We start from the raw sequence: 19,196 nt of genomic DNA, 5'->3' as shown, positions 1-19,196 counted from the left end.
TACCTTTTTCCAGTCACCAGGGACACTGTATGACAGCCATGACTTTTCAAATACGATGGAGAGAGGCCTGGCAATGAAGTCTCCATACAATAGAATTTCTAGAAACAATGCAATTTAAGGGATAAGAACTCCTTACTAAATGAATACTAATTACCAACTATTTCATATATATTGCACAAAGTTTCATGTTACATTAGCATAGTCAGGACTGGAGTGAGTTCTTCGACGTCAATCCAAAAGTCATCTCACCACTGCATGTTAACAGTATAGAAAAGAAATCCTGTTAAATGAAGCTGCCAATTACTTGACATGCAAATTCTCAAGAAAAAATAATATATTTGCTACTGAGTTGACTCAGAGTTGAGGAAGTGTGTATTAGTGTGACTTGGGTAATCAGCATCTGTATGTTTTAGGATAACTCATGTACTCCAAGTGGCAAGCACTAAAAACTATTTGTGAATCACAGCTGTTTGAACTTTGCACTGGAAACAAAACACAGAAGAAATATGGCTGAACAGAATACAGTTCCAGCAGAAGAGCTGAAAAGATGCATATCCAAATACTTCAATACTTCACATTGTCAAAAAAAGGCCATGTTGTTTCTGGTATTCTTTATTAAAAATACTGCTGTACACATGAAGAATGAAAACAGGATTAAAGATGAGTAACACATATTGGGATCATGACATCAGAACTTAACATACTGGTGCTTTTCAGGGGAAGGAGTTGACACCTGAATTACTGAACCAAGGGCAAATCAAAAAATATATAGATACCCCTCAACAAAATATTTACAATATAGTAAATACAGCAACAGAATTTAAAACCAGTACAAAAATTAAAATGACCAACATCACATGATTTCAAAGGTTGCCCCGTCTGTGCTTTTAGCTGTAAGAATAGAAAGGTTAGAATTAAATTTCCCATCTAGAAGGACACATCCTGGTGGCTCTTCTTTATAAATACAGACATATAATTCTTCCTATGAATGGACTGAACTAGAACTTTAGGACAACCTTCTAAATGGAATTAAAATGGGGCAGAAGGGCTCTCCCCCAAAAAACACCCAAGCTAAACTTCAGACTGTTTAAATCATTCCCAAATACAAACCAAATGAAATAAATAGGAAAAAAAAAAAAAAAACACAAAGCTCAACTTTTTTTTTTTTTACTTATTTTATGTATTGCCTGACACCAAATATTTTCTGGCTGACATTATTTATGTATGAAAACTTATTAGCTGTCTACCTTTTTGTTTTTAAACCAAGTCCTGTGGTTAACAGGGGCTGAAGCAAACTGACATTATGCAAATACACACAGGTTTGCAATTTAGACATGTCTTGCAGAGGGTGGTTTGCTGGTCTAAAAAGGATGAGAATTGAAGCCCTATTTTACCCCTGCCTTACGCTTTCACAAAATATTGGTCCACAAATTAAATTTTCAAAGGTTCCCAAACCCCACAACTGAACAGATGATCCCCTTTCATTTTCAAAGAAAACAATACTGGAAAAAACCTCAGCCCGCTTATAAATTAAGCATTTCATATTTCTTCTAGAATACAAGTACTTCTTTTTTGTACAAAAGAATTACAATATGATTTGTCAAAAAACATATAAAAGACAGCTGCTCTTCCTCAAATACATGAGCTAATGATAAAAGACTGTTTTTTTTTCTTTTTTTAATGTTCACTTCTCAAAGTTCCTGTTCCTTTTACATTAAAAAGAACATTCTGGCAACTGTTATCGTTTGAATATTAAACATTATGTTCCTTTTAAAATTCATTTGATCAAATGCAACAATAATCGACCTTTAAACTCAACAACTGATGCTACCTTATGTGGATTCAACCACATTTTCTAAAATGTGTAAAGCACGTCCCTAGTCTTCAAAGCTTTCGATGTGACGAGAGTTGCTTTCCTTGATGCAAGTCTCAAGGCGGAGAATCATTTTAAAGCTTATAAAAGTGGACAGAGAAATGTTAAAAACTTCTCTGAAAACTACAAATATTGAGAATTATTAAAATCGATGCCAGTAACATCAGTTGCAAGTGCTTAGAGTCTGTCCTGACCTTTTGAGTTTCCACATTTTCTCCATGGTGAGCACCCAGTGCTATTAAAACATTCAGTGCTGGGAAAGGATAGATACAGTCTTCACTACTGCTTTAAGAAAGAAAATTCCTACGTATTTGGCAGTCTTCAGTATCAAAGTGTAGGTGTTTAACTAGAAATCCCATGAATACCCAAGTTTGGAGACAACTGCACGTCCAAATATTAGAAAGGTAATTGAGGAGGAAAATTCCAGACTTTTGAGACTGAATTACTTCAGGAATATTCATGTATTGAGTATTATCAAAAGTAATATTACTTTGGGCTAAGCAGTGACTGCAAAGGCACAGCAGATCATTATCCCTCCAGATTCAGGCTGTAAAACTTGAAAAGCTCTTGATGCCAGACAACTGCTGTGTTTAGTTAATCTTCTTAACAGTGTCTTTGTATCTGTATCCAGTGTAGCGTACCATAATAAAGCTGTGGTTCAAAGAACAGAACTTTATACAAAAATTATACTGTAAATAACCTAAAGTAATACACTCCTGAAACTTCAGGCATTTTAACACAATTTCTTTTAAAAAAATCTATTAAAAAATTGCATAAATGTAAATGCTTCTGACTAGCAGGAAAACATACAAACATTTTTTAAAAGGCGATGGTTGTGTTTAGAGCAAGTTTGATATGCTCCTTAAATTATAGATGTTTCCCATGATGCTATTTTCGTCACTTCGCTTAGACAAAGTTTAATTCAAATAACAGGGACCTTTCTTTCCTTTTTTGCTTTTGGTCAATTCAGTGATACTTCGAGCTGATCGATTGTAAAGTTTCATCTTCTTTTTTTCCGAGCTAACAGTGGGTGGCATACAGAGCTTGCATACAACACACTTTTACAGAGGTTACGAACTAAATGGTAATTAATAGAACACAATTTCTATTAAATTATTTACCTGGTCCTTTATGCTATTCTGGGTGCAAATAATATCAAAAATGAATAAATTTTACTTTATCCTCAGTGACAAAAATGTATCCCAGAAATGTCCTTGCAAAGAGTTTCCCTTAAGTATACAATGTGGCAAAACTTCAGAGATCAGAAAAGTCTTAAAAAAATTAAAATTAGTGCATATACAAGTGGAAAAAATAAAAGCAGGAACATCATGCACCTGATGTGTTCCTTAATCTAAAATAAATTCTTCACAGATAAAGCCTCCAATGGCAGCCTTAGCTCTAGGATAAGTGAAACATTCTTCCCTTCAAGTAACAGTGTACCTGACTGAAGTGCAAGCAGCTTTGCTCATCTCCTGTTTGTTTCCCAAATGTGAAATGAGATGACAACAACAATTCAGCTGTAGTGCAATTTGCTATTGGTTAAGTTCCTCAGCAATGTCCTGCATGCTTTCAGCAAATACTACAACTGACCATTTGCGGCTGCAATCAGTTCTTGAAAAGTATTTTCAAAGCAGCGTTTTAAATCGCTGTAAGTTACCACAAGTACACTCTTCTCATCTCTGGAAATGAGGCTTATTTTTTCTGGCACACCAGCATCTAACTGTAACAAGAATGCAAAAGATAAAATAAAAGAAGCGTGAAATAAATGGCAAAACATTTCTCCAATAACAAACGCAATCAATTTCTTCACAAGTACATTATTTTGGTGCAACTCAGATCCTTCCTTTCTTTGTCAACACATCTGAGCTCCACGAAAACAACGTACTTGCCAAGAAATCAAGACATTTTGGTCTTAACACGATGGACATCCCACACCTGTGGACTAGGTTACCATTGTTTTCTTCCTGTCCATAAATCAAGTAATCCTGCAATTCTACTTCCCCCTGTACAGAATATCTAGTATAATTTTCAGATAATTCCTGGTGAACAGAACATTTGACAGAACATTTGCACATCATCCACTATATTTGCACATAAGGTCCACATGCCTCCTAGCAGGGTAGGTCAATTACCTCTAGCCCATTCTAAAAATGAATTAATGGATGGACCAATCCCAAGTACTCTTAGTAACGGTAGAAACCAAAACCTTTTTTTTTTTTTTCTTTTTTCTCTTTTTTCCATTGTGGACACAAACTAGTTGAAGCCTTCTGTAGAGTACACTTCTTCCCTTATTCTAAGAAAAATATTACCTACTTACAGTCCATAAATGAAAGGATAATTCAGGCTTAAAGATTAAAATTTGTTCCACATTTGTTTTCATGTTTTGTTCTGACTTCTCAAATACAATATTAAAGTAATACCAGAACCGAGTTGCATGATCTTCCAAGCAACCTCCATGCAACTCCTGTCACCAATATTTGATGACAATTGCCTGTAATAGATGCAGAAACACTTTTGTAATGAAATCTATTTAGAAAACATGAAGCTCCACAAATGGCACAATCTCCCTTAAGGAGGCTGCTGAATTCCTTTCACTACGAAGTTTCAGGAACAAAGCAGAAAAGTAGCAATTTGGGATGCATGTGTGTTACACTACTTACATTACAGATATATCACAAAGTCTTAATTCAGAGCAGAGAAACATGGTAGTTCACGTGCTGATAATCTCTTCTAACACTTTCTTATGATCTCACTTTGCAAGACACCTCCGGCAATGCAGAACTGACTCTTGCAATGAAAAGCTTTGTGGCTTAATATGTCAATATTTACAAATTCTGATACTAAAACCTTTCCAGCTCCCGTACGGAAGGCGAGGCAGAGGCAAGTAGGGTACGATATCATTGAGATGATCTTTGGAAATACAGCCCCAGCAGGATTAAATAAATGTGATGCTGTACTGACTGGCAGAAAGACAATTACATTTGGCACTGAGATTTTGGCTGCTGTCTGATGCAACGCAGCAAATTAGAAACCGCTTGCATTTATCTTCTAAAAATAACATTCTGATCATAACCTTAAGAGCTGTAACCTCCCAGATGTAAAGCTTCTGCTTTGTGAATAGCTTAGAAGGACAAAAAGAAAGCCAATTAGCTTCTAATTCTTGTAGAGTAGGATAAAACTACAATTCCCTTCCAACACCCATTACAAAATGTTATCATGTTTGGGCTGTGTGAGAAACTGTCTACTGTTCACCTTGTTTCTCACAAAATTGGCAATATCTTCACAAGTTCAGCATATGGAAGATTTGTATTATGAAAACTACACAGCCAACTGGAAACATTATATAACTTTCTTTTTCTTTGGATACATAAATCAGTGTCTTAGTAAAAAAGATCTCAAAAACACAATACTGGAGAGAAAAAAAAAAAAAAAAAAATCTTTTTAAACACTGGAGTGAGCTTCATTCCAAAAGAATGGTTTTGAGTATAGCAGGAAAGCCCAAATAACCACTTCTACTAGTGAACACTATGATTTCAGAAACGCTTTGTAGAGTGTGCTTCTGAAGCAAAGTTCTACAAAGCCTTATTTTTTTGTGTGTGTGTTGAGTCCACAACCACAGAAGAGAAGAGCCTCTGTTTAAAAAAGATAAGCCATGAGCATTTATAGAATAAGGCATTCTTTGACATAGCCTCCTGCTTACAAATTCAGGGCTGCTCTCCACTTGTTACAGAGCTATACTGGTTACCGCTTGATGACATTTCACTATTTGAACTATTTCACTAACTATTTCACTATTTGAATAGCAACATGCTTTTGATTTAGTCTCGTCAATCTCTTTACTGCCCCTTTTAAAGTGATTACAGACACCAATCAGAGAGATAAAAATGGTTAAAAAATACGCACAGCAGTGGTCTAACAGCAGATAAAAAGCTGTGACAGTTTAGAAAGAGTTTTCACTGTAAATAGTCAGCTGTTTCATGCCAATGGATCTGAGTATGTACAAACGTTTGTGGAAAAGGAAGTTGGTTACCTAATCCTAGAAAAGAAAATAGTAGCCACAAACCATATACTGTCAGTGTCCGCATTGCCACTCTCTCTGTAAGGAGTGGAATGACCAGAAGGCTACAAAGAAAAGCAGCATCTTATTCTCCTGCATGTTAGTGAAATTTGATAAAACAATGTAAGATAAGTTGAAAGCTGATCTGACCAAAAAAAAAAAAAAAAAGTTTGTACTTCATGGAGCAAAACAAGCAACTCTACAATCACTTAAGATCTTGTAGTCTATCTTAGATCTCCCACTATTAACCGTGAAAGCATTCAGCTAAAGTTTTGCTAGTGGTGCAGCTCTTAGAAGACTGCAAGACTATGGGTTTTACCAGAAATGGGCTTAACACAGTATGTTACAGAAATTTTCCTCACTGTCTAGGTCAGTGCTGGATTTTGCTTAAACTGCTATTGCAGTTCCCCTCTTGATATGACCTCCCCTCTTCCACTCTGGTCAGCACAGTTTAGGAATGGACTCTCTTGTTTTATGACCATATTATGTGATAACTATATCAACAGAAACCTCTCCCTATAAAAGGGGTTTTACGGATCCTTTATGCTGTATTGAAAAGACCAGAGTAGCATAAAGGGACCAGCATTGCTTATCCACAGTATTCAATGCATTCTAGGATGAAAAGGTTAATATGAATCTCATGCTGTATTACTGAATCCTAAGTATTAACATTAATGTACTACTAAGTTTATTTACAATGTCTACAAATGTTTGAGTATTAGCTTTGAGAATACATTGTTTTCAACCAAAATAGGTGAAAAAATAACCATCAGTTAAATCAGCAGAATTAACCTGCCAATGACAACTTGCTTTCAATTGGAATATTATTCTAAAGAAATTTAACCCACACAGTTTTTAAAAGCTAACCCAAATACAGTGTACCTTGTTAAGACAAGAGATAATGTGACTGAGGTCAATCCAAGGAGTACCCGCTTCTGTCACCTGATGGAAAAGGTGATCTCGAAACAGCTTTAGTAAATACCTGTCTCCAGTTTCTGACCACGTTGGGTCTTTCTGAAACCTGGTGTAAAACAAAGGCTCATATTAACTTCAGAAAGTTAAGACAAAGCAAAACTCATATACACAACTGTGCTATCCGACCGAGTCACCCTGCTGCTCTGCTGAGCTTCCTGTTAAGATCTGCAATTAAATTAGTATCTCTTGCCACACTGTCAGAAGATGACACATTCAAAGCTTCTCAGCTAAAGTATCTGAAGTTAATGCCTACGAAAGGCCCACAGAAAAGCAACAGAAAGAAGAGTGGCCTTCTTTAACAAGTTTACCACACAAAAGTTACAAGTAAATGTTAGAAAATAGCTTTGCAAACACAACTCTTCCATCCAAGTCTATTCAATTACACAGAAAACAATAGTCTATGGAAAACCAAACAGGAACACTTAATTTTTATGCAGTACCTCATAAAAAACAAGCTGATAATTAACAGGCTCAAAACAGGTATCTACACAATCAGCTGCAGTTCAGTAGAGCTACGCTTTTCCTCAAAAGCTATTGTTGCTCACAAGGAACTAAGAGAATCCAGTTGGAAGCAACTTTGGCATATCTATGTATAGTTTTTTGTTTATTTAATATTTCTGTCAACGTTGCTTATCTTACTGTTTCAAGAGTTAACAACTAATTGCTTCAGAGGCAAATATGGGGGAAAATGTTCAGCTTAAATTTAAAAGGGAAGAAAGTTTGCATTGGAAACTGGGTTTTGCATGCTCTACACCACAAAAACAAGAATTTCTTACTCTGGCCTCTCATTGATTGTTCCCAATTTTGCTAGAAGCCTAAACAACCTTCCATTTTGCACCTCCTAGAAAACAAGAAAGATTATTCAAGTTTCTGAAACATAAAATTAAGATACTTATTTACCAAAGACATACCATAGTAATGCTAATGAAGCACTGTGAATTGTAATAATTGATTTATTCTAAGAAGATGGTATAATTTTTTCAGAAAGAGATCTAGATCCAATACCTTATATTGTGTATTGGTAGCCCAATTCTAATCTTCACACTTAACATTTAAGTGTGGAGATTTAATAACCAGTGACAACCTGCCGCCCTAACAAGAACTGGATCAGGCAACCGACCACTATGTGGAAACTAGTCTAGCCTCCCTTGCCAGCCTACATTCAAAAATAAATTAAAATACAGTTGTGTTAAACAAGAATAACACACCTTGTGCGTTTGTATACATATACACATGCATAGCTAGACTGTAGAAATATATAATATAAATAGCTGATTTCAAGCATATGGAGAAGAAACATTACTACATGTGCTCTTGGAAAACATTTTGTAGATCATTAGTAAATAGTGCATAGCAATAACATCATACTGAAATTGAAATTGCAGTCTAGTCCAAAACTTTAGAAACAAGTTCTTCCAAAAAAATCTAGAAATACAATTTTTGATTTTAATGCGGTATAAACTCTAAGTACTCTGAGTAATGACAGAGGCAAAGCAATCAGAACAAACTCACACAAAAGACAGAACATTAGCATTTTAAGATGCTTAAAATACACGTAATCAATTGAAAAACTGATTTCATACATCCTTCATTATCATTTAAGTAACAATAAAGTGTTATACCTTAAGCTAGCTTGCATTCATACCATGGATTAATCTTCTGTTTAAGCAAAGCTGCTCAAAGCTGACACGAAAAAAAAAAAAATACTCTCTCCTGACATTATTCATATTCTCCAGTGGCCCAGCTCTCAGATGTTATTCATGCTAAGCTGCATCTCGCTCCATGCATGATCATATTGATTTCAAATTAATTCAGTCTGGAGTAGATTACTGTGCACAGCTGGGTAAATAAACTAGGTCAAGGTGATAACAGCTTGACCTCAACCCATGGGGTAACAAGATTTTTATTACTCTAAAAAACACACAGCAGAACAGCTTGTACTTCAATTAAAGCTGCATTTGGAGATCGACAGTAAAGACTTACCTTCTCCAGCTAGCAGAGGTCTATACAACCTCAAAATAATTTTTTGGCATGTGCCAAAAACACAAAAGCCAAAACCACATCTGTGTGAGTGCTACAGCCTCGTGGATTCCCTGTCAGTGGCAACATAGAGTTGAGCAACAACACTGGCTCTAAGCCTCCAGGTGGCCTCTCTGCAGGCTTGGTAGCACGTAATTCTCCTAGAGTGGATTAAAGGACTTGAGAACAGAAGTTTTGCATGCTTGAATGTTGTGACACGTAGATAATGGGAGTATTAAGGTGAGGAAGGAAAAGGACAAAGTAACAGGGTCACTACTGTGTGAAATGTGAGCAACAATATCCATGGCTTCAAGAGAACACCGACATTATTATCAACACACAAACCCATTTCCTACATTGTAAGCCCCTAAGCTGTGGATGACTGCATGCTTGGAGAACATGCAGAAAAATAACATACATGCTACTATTGTTCTAGCATTCTCCCCTAAGCATCTGCTTTGGAGCAATAACAAAGAGAGGATATCAGGCTAGACTTAAGTGATATTGTAGCTATGATGACATTGCTATTTATCACTGCTAGATAAACAGCTACTGACGAAGGAGCAGCTATGCAACAGTTTGTGTTTGCAGTGGCTCTTCTCACCTGTCAGTGAAAAGCAACTGCTATTAAAAAAACCTGACTGACGATGGAGATCGCTTCATGATGATTATTGGACAACCTCCCATTTTTATGATGGGAAAAAGTCCATCCATTCCAAATCCGAGTAGGCACTCTGGGCCACCTTGACAAGAAGCAATCTTACACATTTAGAGCAGAAGTTGTAGTTGACTGCAATAAGAAGAGTGAACACCCATGATGTAGAGCTCTACATCCAGAGTAGGCACAATCCTGCTCTTCTGCTGCTCTTAGCCATGAAAGATTTAATTATCTTTCATAAAGAAGGGAAAAACAGTTGGTTATCCAACACACCAACAGTGTTGCCTATTTAAACATGCTTAGTGATTGCATGCAAGGGAAATGAGTCACAAGTCTTGATTTAATACACAGAAGAAACTCAATATCCTACCCTACTCAAATCCTCACTCATATAAAAGCCTTTATAACGTACTTCAGTCTTGTTTGAAAATTCTGTGATCAGTGGCTTCTGAAGAGCAGATAAGATGAGGCTCAAGCCCTTTCCTGCTGAGCAAATACATGCTTGCACAGGACAAAGTACATATTTCCTTTGTAGCTAGCACCTGGTATCTTGACTGAACTTGATAGATCAGCCAGACTCACACAGCAAAATGTGAACGTTTTAGGGAAACTGAAGATGACTATCAGGACCTTTATTTCCATAATCTAGCACTCATTCAGAAAGAAAAAAAAATGTACAAGGTAAATGGCACTGAAATCTAAATCTACTCAAAAATGTAAAGAAAGCATTTGTTTGATCTTGAATATAAGCTACACGACCTAGTGTGAGGTGACACGGCATTATTTATTCAGAATACTACTTTTCAGTCATTCAATATAGAAAATATTTTCTCAGGAATGCTGGTTGGACATGAAGATGTTACCTGATTAAAAGCCCAGCCAAGCACATTCTAAAACTAGTAGTTCTTGGAACTTTTAGACTTTCAGTACTTTGAACAGAGTTCTCAAGATCGGTAGACAGCTTACTTGGGTTGCTAAACAAAGTAAACAAACAAAAACCTGAAACTACAAAACATTCCCTCTAAAGGTACAGCTGTAGGAATACATTCTATAGGTCTTCCTGATCAGATTACTTAATGATTTACCTTTGCAAGGTCTTCCTCAATAACATCATTTCTCATTTGAGCAGCATCCAATTGAGTATAGAATCGCGCACCAATCATAGGCATGATATCATTTACACTGCGAAGCCTGTTTTGGTCAGTCAGCAAATACCTGCCAAAATATCCCCACCCCCCAAAAAGATTACTTACACAAACTGCAAGTGCCAAAAAGTTCATCCTATTATGATTTTACTTGACCCCAATGTTTGTTTAATTTATGAGTTGACAGCTTTTGTATTTTTAAAAAAAGATATTAACAGAGCAAACATTTGTGCTAATTTACTTGCCTACTTCCAGTCAGTTATTTATATTAGCTAGGGGAGGGCTTTCATGGGACTTCCTAGCTCATCCCGCTCCAACAACAAGGGAAGATGCAAAGATTCAGATTATGACGCAATCGCTTTTCAAGTGAAAGAAGGGACAGAGAAACCTACTTTTACTTCTTAGGCTGAGAGTAGAAACGTTGACTATACTAAAGAACACCACAAAATAATATACAACTGAGAAAAACTAGCACTAAAGTTCTTTGGTCAAAAAATCAACATGCCTATCCCTTAACTCCTTCCGTAACTATGATACAAGACAAGGATACTGCTATAGTAAACAAGAAGCAATAAATCCCAGTATGGAAGATTAGACTTAAAAGGGTTGGGTGTTTGTTTTTATGTTGTTTTTGTTTTGTGTTTGTTTTGTTGTGTTGTTTTTTTGGGAGGGAAACTTGCTTTGTATAGTTGCTTAAACATTAATACAATTTGATTAGGAGCTTTAACAGGATATCGATTTTTATTAGATATATCATAAAAATACACATATGAATTAAGTTTGAACGTTTGCATAGACAGCACGTTATTAAACATTATCAGTTATTGAGAGTAAACTGTACTCTTATTTGCATCTGAAAGTGTTATTTTGACATTTTCAACCGTATGTTTAAAAAAGTTATCACTTCCAATAATATTTTACAGGAAAACAAACAAAAACAACAGCAAAGAAATGTGGTAGCAAACTTACAAGATCAGATTCTTCAGATCAGAGGAATAGTTGATTGTCACCAGTTCCATTGCTTTCTGCAAATTCTCTCTCTGAATTCCTGATAAAGAATTGCAAGCCAAAGCCAACACAACTTTCCCCAGGGAGATCAGATCTGTTTGCTAACAGGGAAAACATGCACAGATAAGATTCGTAGTACAGATAAATATTACATACATTACTAGAGGGCATTTAAGACAGTTCTTCAGTAACCTTTGAAGAATTTGAACAACTAAACATTATAGCTGTGCAATACAGCTGTCCAAGTAGTTAAAACATCCACAGGAAAATTTTACTACCTAACAATTTCAGGGTAATGTATTCATCTTTGAAAGCTTCAAATTTACCCATTTTTATCTTAAGGATAATACCAGAGTGAAATCTTTGTAGAGCTTCTGCTCACCAGAAGAGGTTCTCCTAACCACTCATGCACTCATTCCTGAGCAATCAAGTAGTTGATAGCAAATTGCACATCTTGATACAAGATGCAAAAATACCTATCAAGGATTATTTGTTAAAACAGAAACAAGAGCAGCTGGAATCCAGCAGGTCAATATTTCTGTTTCAATAAAACAACTCAAAGATTTACATCTCTTCTGGTCTGTTTGAAGAGATAAAAACTGCCTGAAGTAGCTAAACAGGAACAGACCTGTGCAACCAACAAATGGAACAGAATACCATTTATGAAGAAAACCTTAGCATTACTAACCATTTTGCTTAAGAGTAGAACACTTCTTAAAAAATGAATATGCTATACAGACCTCTACAACAGAAACTTCTGCCAATTTTACTACTTTAAACAACAGCTACTAGAAGTTACTGTAGAAAGCAACATTAGATTTTGAAGTTCTCTCTAAAAACAGGACCCCAGTTCAGTAGGGAACAGAAATATTTCTTGCAGAAGCTGCCCAATTCTTCCCATACAAAGTCTTTCAAGTGCACACACTTGGCCAAACTTGAAACTGCACTGGACGAGTTCTTCAGATTGAATTTAATAACCAGCTACAGAGATTGCTAACTTTTTCTTAGAAAAGATACTTCTGTGAAAAGTAAGGAGGTGATTGCTATTATTCATCGTGAATGTCAGTTCCATATTCTGGAGGAAGGATATGATGTTTAGCAGAGCATATCATCATACAAGGAATATAGCTTCTGTCATTTCTGTTAGAAAGGCCAAAAATTTGGTAGTGGGATGACATTAAGAAGTTCTGTTTAGAATTTTGGAGCTAAAACTTTGAGAAACTGCCAAGATGGTGGACGTGTCACAGCCCCTCACAGCTGTTCCACCCAGAGGGGGAACAGTCTCTGCTCTTCCTTTGGTGGCAGCAGCTGAAAGGAGCTTTCCCTTTGGCCACACCTTCCAGATGTTGAGGCACAAAGTAAAGAACACGTTTCCAGGTCTATGAACATCCCTGCTGTTTCTGTATCAACTGCTAAAGTATGATTAAGCAGCACAATTTAAATGGATAAGCAATGTGACAGAAGTTAAAAAGCATGGTACAGGGCAGTCACTAATGAAGACAGAAACCAGATGTGGCAAATAGAACAGAAACAAGGACAATACATGAAGGAGATGGGACTGGCATTTGCTAGACTTAATTTTGTAAGGAACCAAGAATTCCTGTGCATCAGCATTGCTTTGTACTTTGGCAAAGAGAAATGAATGAGACCAACAAATCCTATCTTGGTGGGATCCTGTTTACATTCGCTATCAAGTACAGTCAAGTTGAGCAGCAGAAGACACTGCTATAGTAGTAAACAGATTGAAGAGGTATCTGCACTGAGACATCATCACTCAGCACAATGGCTTTTTTTTTTGCCTTTTTTTTTTTTTTTTTTTTCAAAAAAAGGTTTATTTCCGAAAGACTTAGGGGAAATAAATGTTTGTATTAATCTTAAAATGGTCTTTGTTCTTTCTCAAGTCTCCTACTTAAAACCTTTCAACATTTAATAATTAATGAGGCAGTATCATATATAAATTCTTCATTATCACCCAACCTTGATTGATATACCCAAAACGTAAAACTTAATCCCATGTAAGTACCATCTTTCTTTGCTTAGACACTTCCATAATGCAGATTGCATTTGGTTTTAAAAGCAATTCAGAAAAAAGCCTATGTTAACTTCAGCCAGGAAATTCTGAATTCAGGCACTTTCTTTTTTTTTCTTTTTTTAAACCATTTGACTTGCAACAAATTAGCATTTGTTTCATGAAGTACACCTAATACAAAACTTGGCAGAAATGACAACACACCAATGCAGCCTCAAAGATACATAATTCAAGTTAAAGCCAATGCTTGACTTTGTTTTGATTGCAAAATTGGCTTGGATTCATCCAGCTAATTTTAGGAACTGATATGTTTTTTTCCTCTTGTGTCTGGCTAGATAGGGGAACAAACAGGAGGACTTACAGAAATCAGATTCCTATTTCAGAAGGGAACAAACTACCACCTTCTGACCAACTCTGTTTCTCCAAACAAGGTAAAAACTTCCTAGGAAGTGAAGTACACCATCTTTCTAAAAGGAGAAAAATCTACATATTCTTGCTACATAAACCTTAACCTTCCTCACTGAAAAATTCATCCATTCATTCAGCCCCTTCAGCTTCAAGGCAGAGGAAGTTTAAAGGAGGCACACAGTAACTAATAGATCTTCTTGGAGCAAGGACACCAGAAGTAAACAGTATTCCTGCAGTAGCTGTGCCAGTTCAGACAGGTCATCAGGTACGATCATTCATCTGCTTACACATCATATTATGCTTTTCGCATATTTAAAGATCTCACCAGCTTACCAGACATTCGCTATGTTAATTATCAACACTAACTATTAAGTCATATTAAGCCATTTAAATAGCATTTCAATTAGTAACAACTAGCCTGCAACAACCTCTATCTCCTGAAAGACTTTGCTAGTGAAGATTTTATCATGATCATCTTGGTCACTGATGGAAATATAAAGTAGCAGTCAGCTAAAAACCAGCCTCTAGGAAATACCTTCTGAAAGAGCCTTCACCACTAATGTTTCCCTGCTATCAAATGAATTTTAAATATGTCATGAGTAGATTAAAAATTAATTGAATAGGTACCCCTCCGCAATTTTAGTGTTAAAAACAATTATGGGCTACTGTGCACAAAGCCCTCAAGATATCTGAGCATTTTATACAGTTGGCTTTCTTACCTAAACACATAATCTAGTCAAATAAATCTGACTTTCAACAAGATCCATTGTTCTAAGTTCTTTGAAATTGATGTTACTCTTTGTTTATCCAATTTGGCTGCTGAGCTTGGATCAGTAACAGCTCAAGTACTATGATCCACTCTACAATTCTGTGGATTTATTCATCCTTTTAAGCTCTGGAATTGTAGTTAGAAGTCCCTCCAAGTTCCTAGATTACCTTTTTTTTTTTTTTTTTTTTTTTAATTTTATTTTTAAAGTCAATGTTGATAGTTAAGATGCCTCTTCAGTTAGTTTCTTGAAATTTAGGGAGGTGCATGTCAAAGTTATTTTGGTTTACTACATTAAAAATATTTACTTTGAGCAAATGTTACCTTACAGCCTTTGCTAAATCAGTAGCATGTATGCTTTCTCTTCATTTCAGGTGGAGAGGACTAACATTCATTTTATTCCAAATGCAGAAATACGTATTAAAACTTTCCACTGTTCCCTGCATTGCCATTTACAGTATTACTACATGAATTTAGTAACTGACTGACATGTGACTTATAAGACTGGAGGTGAGAAGGGGGAAGATGATGTATACAAGATTTAAGCATCTTGTTTTTAACCTAAGTCGCTATTCATATATTTTTAGCTTCCCATATTGTTAACTTCATTTAACTCTTAAATGATCACATAAGCTAACGCATTTAACACAGAATCTGAAAAACAGACCATGAAGAACAATTGCATTCCTTTTGCATAGCTCCTCTCTGTTCTGGTCAAATTCTTTCCTATTTATGTTAACAATGGGAAATAGCCAGAAAGTGAAAAATGCTAACAAAAATACCTTCCTGCATTGAAGACAACAACAAGGAAATGCATATAAGCTGGGCAGTAAACCAACAGATAACCTACATTTTTAACAGTCACAAGAGTCCCAGAGGAATTCAGGAACTGGGTCATGGATCAAGAGGAAGAAGGACAAGCTGCAGCTGTTATTTTGTAGTGCTATCTGGCTAGGTCAAACAAAAGGTAGGACATGATAAATGACCCCTGAATTTCAAGGTATTAATTCCATCCAGAATCTCTGAAGGAACAAAATCAATTGTGAGAGCCTAGCCTTTCCAGAGGAAGCAACAAGAAGGAAGTAAACAATGTTTTCTAACTCCAGCGTACACCTTCCACACTTAAAGAATGCTGCAGTTTTAGCAGCAATACTTGAACAATTTAAATACTAAGAATTTATAACACAAGTAAACAAAACCCATATCTAAACAAAACTAGGCATTACACCAAGCAAGTTACTTGCCAAATGTTGGACTCCTACAGTTCTAAAAGCTTTTGACAGATTGGCGCACCTGCAAGTATTCTTAGATTTGTACCTCCAAGTACATTAAATATTCTGCTTTAAAATTTCAAAGATGATATTCAAGTACAATCTTTTTTTCCTGCTACTACTCAAGTAAACTTCAGTAAGTATTTAATCATAATCTCATTATAGTTGTAGGATTGAAACCTCTCACTTACATGTATCCCTATATTCTCTTGGCTTGACACAGTTTTCCATTTTGTGACAACCACATGCCCATTGACATATAGTTGTTGGGGTGTAGGGGGGTCCTTTGAAGTCCTACTCAAAGCACACTGAAAATTGCTTTACTATTATTATTCCAAGAAAAAAAAAAAAAAAAAAGTTGCTATGTTCTAGGACAAGGTCTCCAATGAGCTAGTTTCTGCCTGGCCAAAGTTCAAACATTTCATTTATTACTGGAAGACTCTGAATGAGCAATTTTCTCACAGTGAATAATCTCGATTAATGAAAATAAATTAAATCCAACTCCCTACTGTAGTCTTTCACTCCCAGTATGAACAGGGTACGTGATGACTGCTGAAGTAATGTACTTTACCCTGAGGGGAAGTTAGGGAAAGAGGCACTTCTGTACACAGTGATGCTCCAGATGACTGTGGAACAGTTTTTGTTAAGTCTAAAGGGATTCTTCTTAATTCAGGAATTATGCAGAGTCCACACTTCAGAACGTCAGGAGAACACGGAAAAACTAGGAGCCTAAAATAAAGATACACTCGAACCTTTTAGGAGTGAGGAGAAGGCCTAAATGCAATTACTTAAAAAGATCTCTTACTCCTCTGTGAACAGGCATTTGTCACAATTATTTTCGTTAAAACATACGAGAAAGAGCAAAAAATGCTACCGAGACATTTTCTGATCTCTACCACTAAAAGCAAGATTTTCCTTTCTCTCATTAAAAATCTGTGATTCCAACAATTTCTGAATTATTTTGTTAAATACTAGTAGCTTGACCTGTTCTGCAGGTTTGCTGAAATTTCAGAAGCAGAAGATAGTAAAATGAACTTTCAGTTTTCTAAATTACAAACAAATTTAAGCTAAGATCAAATCAGGAATGAAAGCCACAGTTATTTAGAGATAGATATATCAACTACAATTCAATTAAAATATTAATCTTCCAGAAGGAATCACATTGGTTTTCTGTACTCTCTGGGCCAAGTCACCATCCTCACTACAGCACTGTTGCCTTACCTGAAACTGAGCCATTAACGCCAGTGGATTATTTTGACTGTTGTCAAATGTTAAAACATCAAAGATTCCAACACAATTTACTCGTAACCTTTGGAACAACAACAACAACAACAACAACAACAACAAAAAAAAAAAAAAAAAAAAAAAAAAAAAAAAAAAAAAAAAGAACAAGCATCATTACGCTTTGTTGATTTACTTTTTTTCCCCAATATTCATACCATTGAATGCCTTAAACTGAATGTTTTAACATGACAAAAAAAGGCATCTTAGTACTATAAAGCAGGAAACACTGATTTTAATGTTTTATAATTCAGACAGACAGCCTTTAATTTACAAATAAAGCATTAAGTTACTAAACTGGCAGTAGAGGGCTTGAGCAGTATTATGGGGACAGTGCACAAGCTTTCTTGAAAGATGCATTGAACTTGCAGAAAAAAAATTTAACAAATTAAGCACATTGTCTTGTATCAGTTAAAGGTAATAGCTCTTTCTAATTAGAGTTGTTACTGGCCTAACAAAAGTCAGCAGCCACCATGAACGTAGACCGTGGTATACAATGAGAATTAATGCTTTCATTACCTTGTCTTGCCAGTGACTAGAATCTTTGTTGGATCCATAACTCTGCATGCTAGTCCTGCTGTATGAATGGTCCGTAAGGCAGAGCTGAGCTGCACAATATATGCCCATATCAATGACTCTGGAAGCAAACCCGCATGCTGTCGTGGTAGAGGTCCATCATGCTGACCTAGTAAGGAAAATATTCTTAGTACCAACAGATGGCTACTACAAAAAATTTAAGTTAAAGCATTTTGAAATATAAAGTTACTCCTTTCATTGATTTCTTAATCAATGGCTATCAAAAGACTGACAGATACTTTGTTTTAATGATTTTTGTTTAATTTTATTTTTGTAACTACAATAAACTTTAAAAAGCTTCCAATCCCCCAGGTATTATTATATCCACTCACATTCAGGAAAACTATGCTGATTTTTAAGGTTAGAATGAATATTCACTGCAAAAAGAGCACCATTTAAAATTCCTGTAAGTAGGTATTTGAGAAGTAAAAACATGGTATAAAAAGTAAAGAAGTAAAGAAATGGTATTAAAAAAAACCACAATACATATCAGAATAGCTGCAGATCCTGTTTCATCTCCGTTACTGTAGAGAGGTATGCAAGTCAAACATGGTCTATTTGGTACAACTGAGGAAAATGGACCAACTCCATTCAAACTATGTAAGCAAACCAAAGTGGAAGATCTTGTAGCTAAACAGCATAAACACAACTTCATGTGTGTTCTGTTGTTACCCAACTCACTGACAAGTAATCACTCTATGACCCCTGTTTTACGGGCCACACAAAAGCAACACATCCCTTCATTTCAGAATTAATTTGTAGTCCTTTCAAAAGTAAAAGTACTTATCTGCGAACACCCAAATTCAGTACTGCAGACTGTTTCCCAGTAAGACTGAGCCATCGATGGAAACAGTAAGACATGGATAAATGTTACTTTCTGTAAGATGTCTTTAACACACAGTAGCTACTCTTTGCACAGCACAACACACAGGAGAAGAAACTAAATCCAGAAAAACATTCATTTCTTGTATTTTTTCCACAGCATCCAGTGCATTCATATCCATGCACTTGCTCAAAGTAAGCATTTGCGTACCTCTGCATGTATACACACACAAGCACTGAAAAATGAAACACTGAAAGCTTTACTTCAAAATACACTGATTTGGAGTGAGCCTGATAGGTTGAGGACA

The 19,196-nt window shown here is 35.8% G+C and overlaps 1 protein-coding gene across 5 annotated transcripts in view; it reads right to left on the bottom strand.

The window, feature by feature from the left end:
* Nucleotides 1-596: 596 nt before the first annotated feature.
* The window catches only part of PAN3 (poly(A) specific ribonuclease subunit PAN3), a 75,708-nt gene continuing 57,108 nt past the window's right edge, over nt 597-19,196 (bottom strand). For 3 of the 5 annotated variants that reach the window (XM_052671418.1, XM_052671420.1, XM_052671421.1), the window contains 7 exons: nt 18,010-18,175; nt 17,431-17,518; nt 11,697-11,836; nt 10,668-10,797; nt 7,682-7,746; nt 6,813-6,951; nt 597-3,593 (listed from right to left, as the gene is read on the bottom strand). In XM_052671418.1, coding sequence (XP_052527378.1) covers nt 3,453-3,593; nt 6,813-6,951; nt 7,682-7,746; nt 10,668-10,797; nt 11,697-11,836; nt 17,431-17,518; nt 18,010-18,175 — 869 coding nt within the window. In that variant the 3' untranslated portion in view covers nt 597-3,452. Of the gene's footprint in view, nt 3,594-6,812; nt 6,952-7,681; nt 7,747-8,888; nt 9,086-10,667; nt 10,798-11,696; nt 11,837-16,780; nt 16,939-17,430; nt 17,519-18,009; nt 18,176-19,196 lie in introns of those variants that run through there. The other 2 variants (XR_008203555.1, XR_008203556.1) reach the window with 2 other exon arrangements.

This window comes from Tympanuchus pallidicinctus, unplaced genomic scaffold (assembly GCF_026119805.1).
Source record: "Tympanuchus pallidicinctus isolate F22 unplaced genomic scaffold, pur_lepc_1.0 scaffold11, whole genome shotgun sequence".
NCBI lineage: Eukaryota > Metazoa > Chordata > Aves > Galliformes > Phasianidae > Tympanuchus > Tympanuchus pallidicinctus.
Note: the sequence above shows the minus strand (reverse complement) of the source record. Positions and strands in the feature narration are given on the sequence as shown.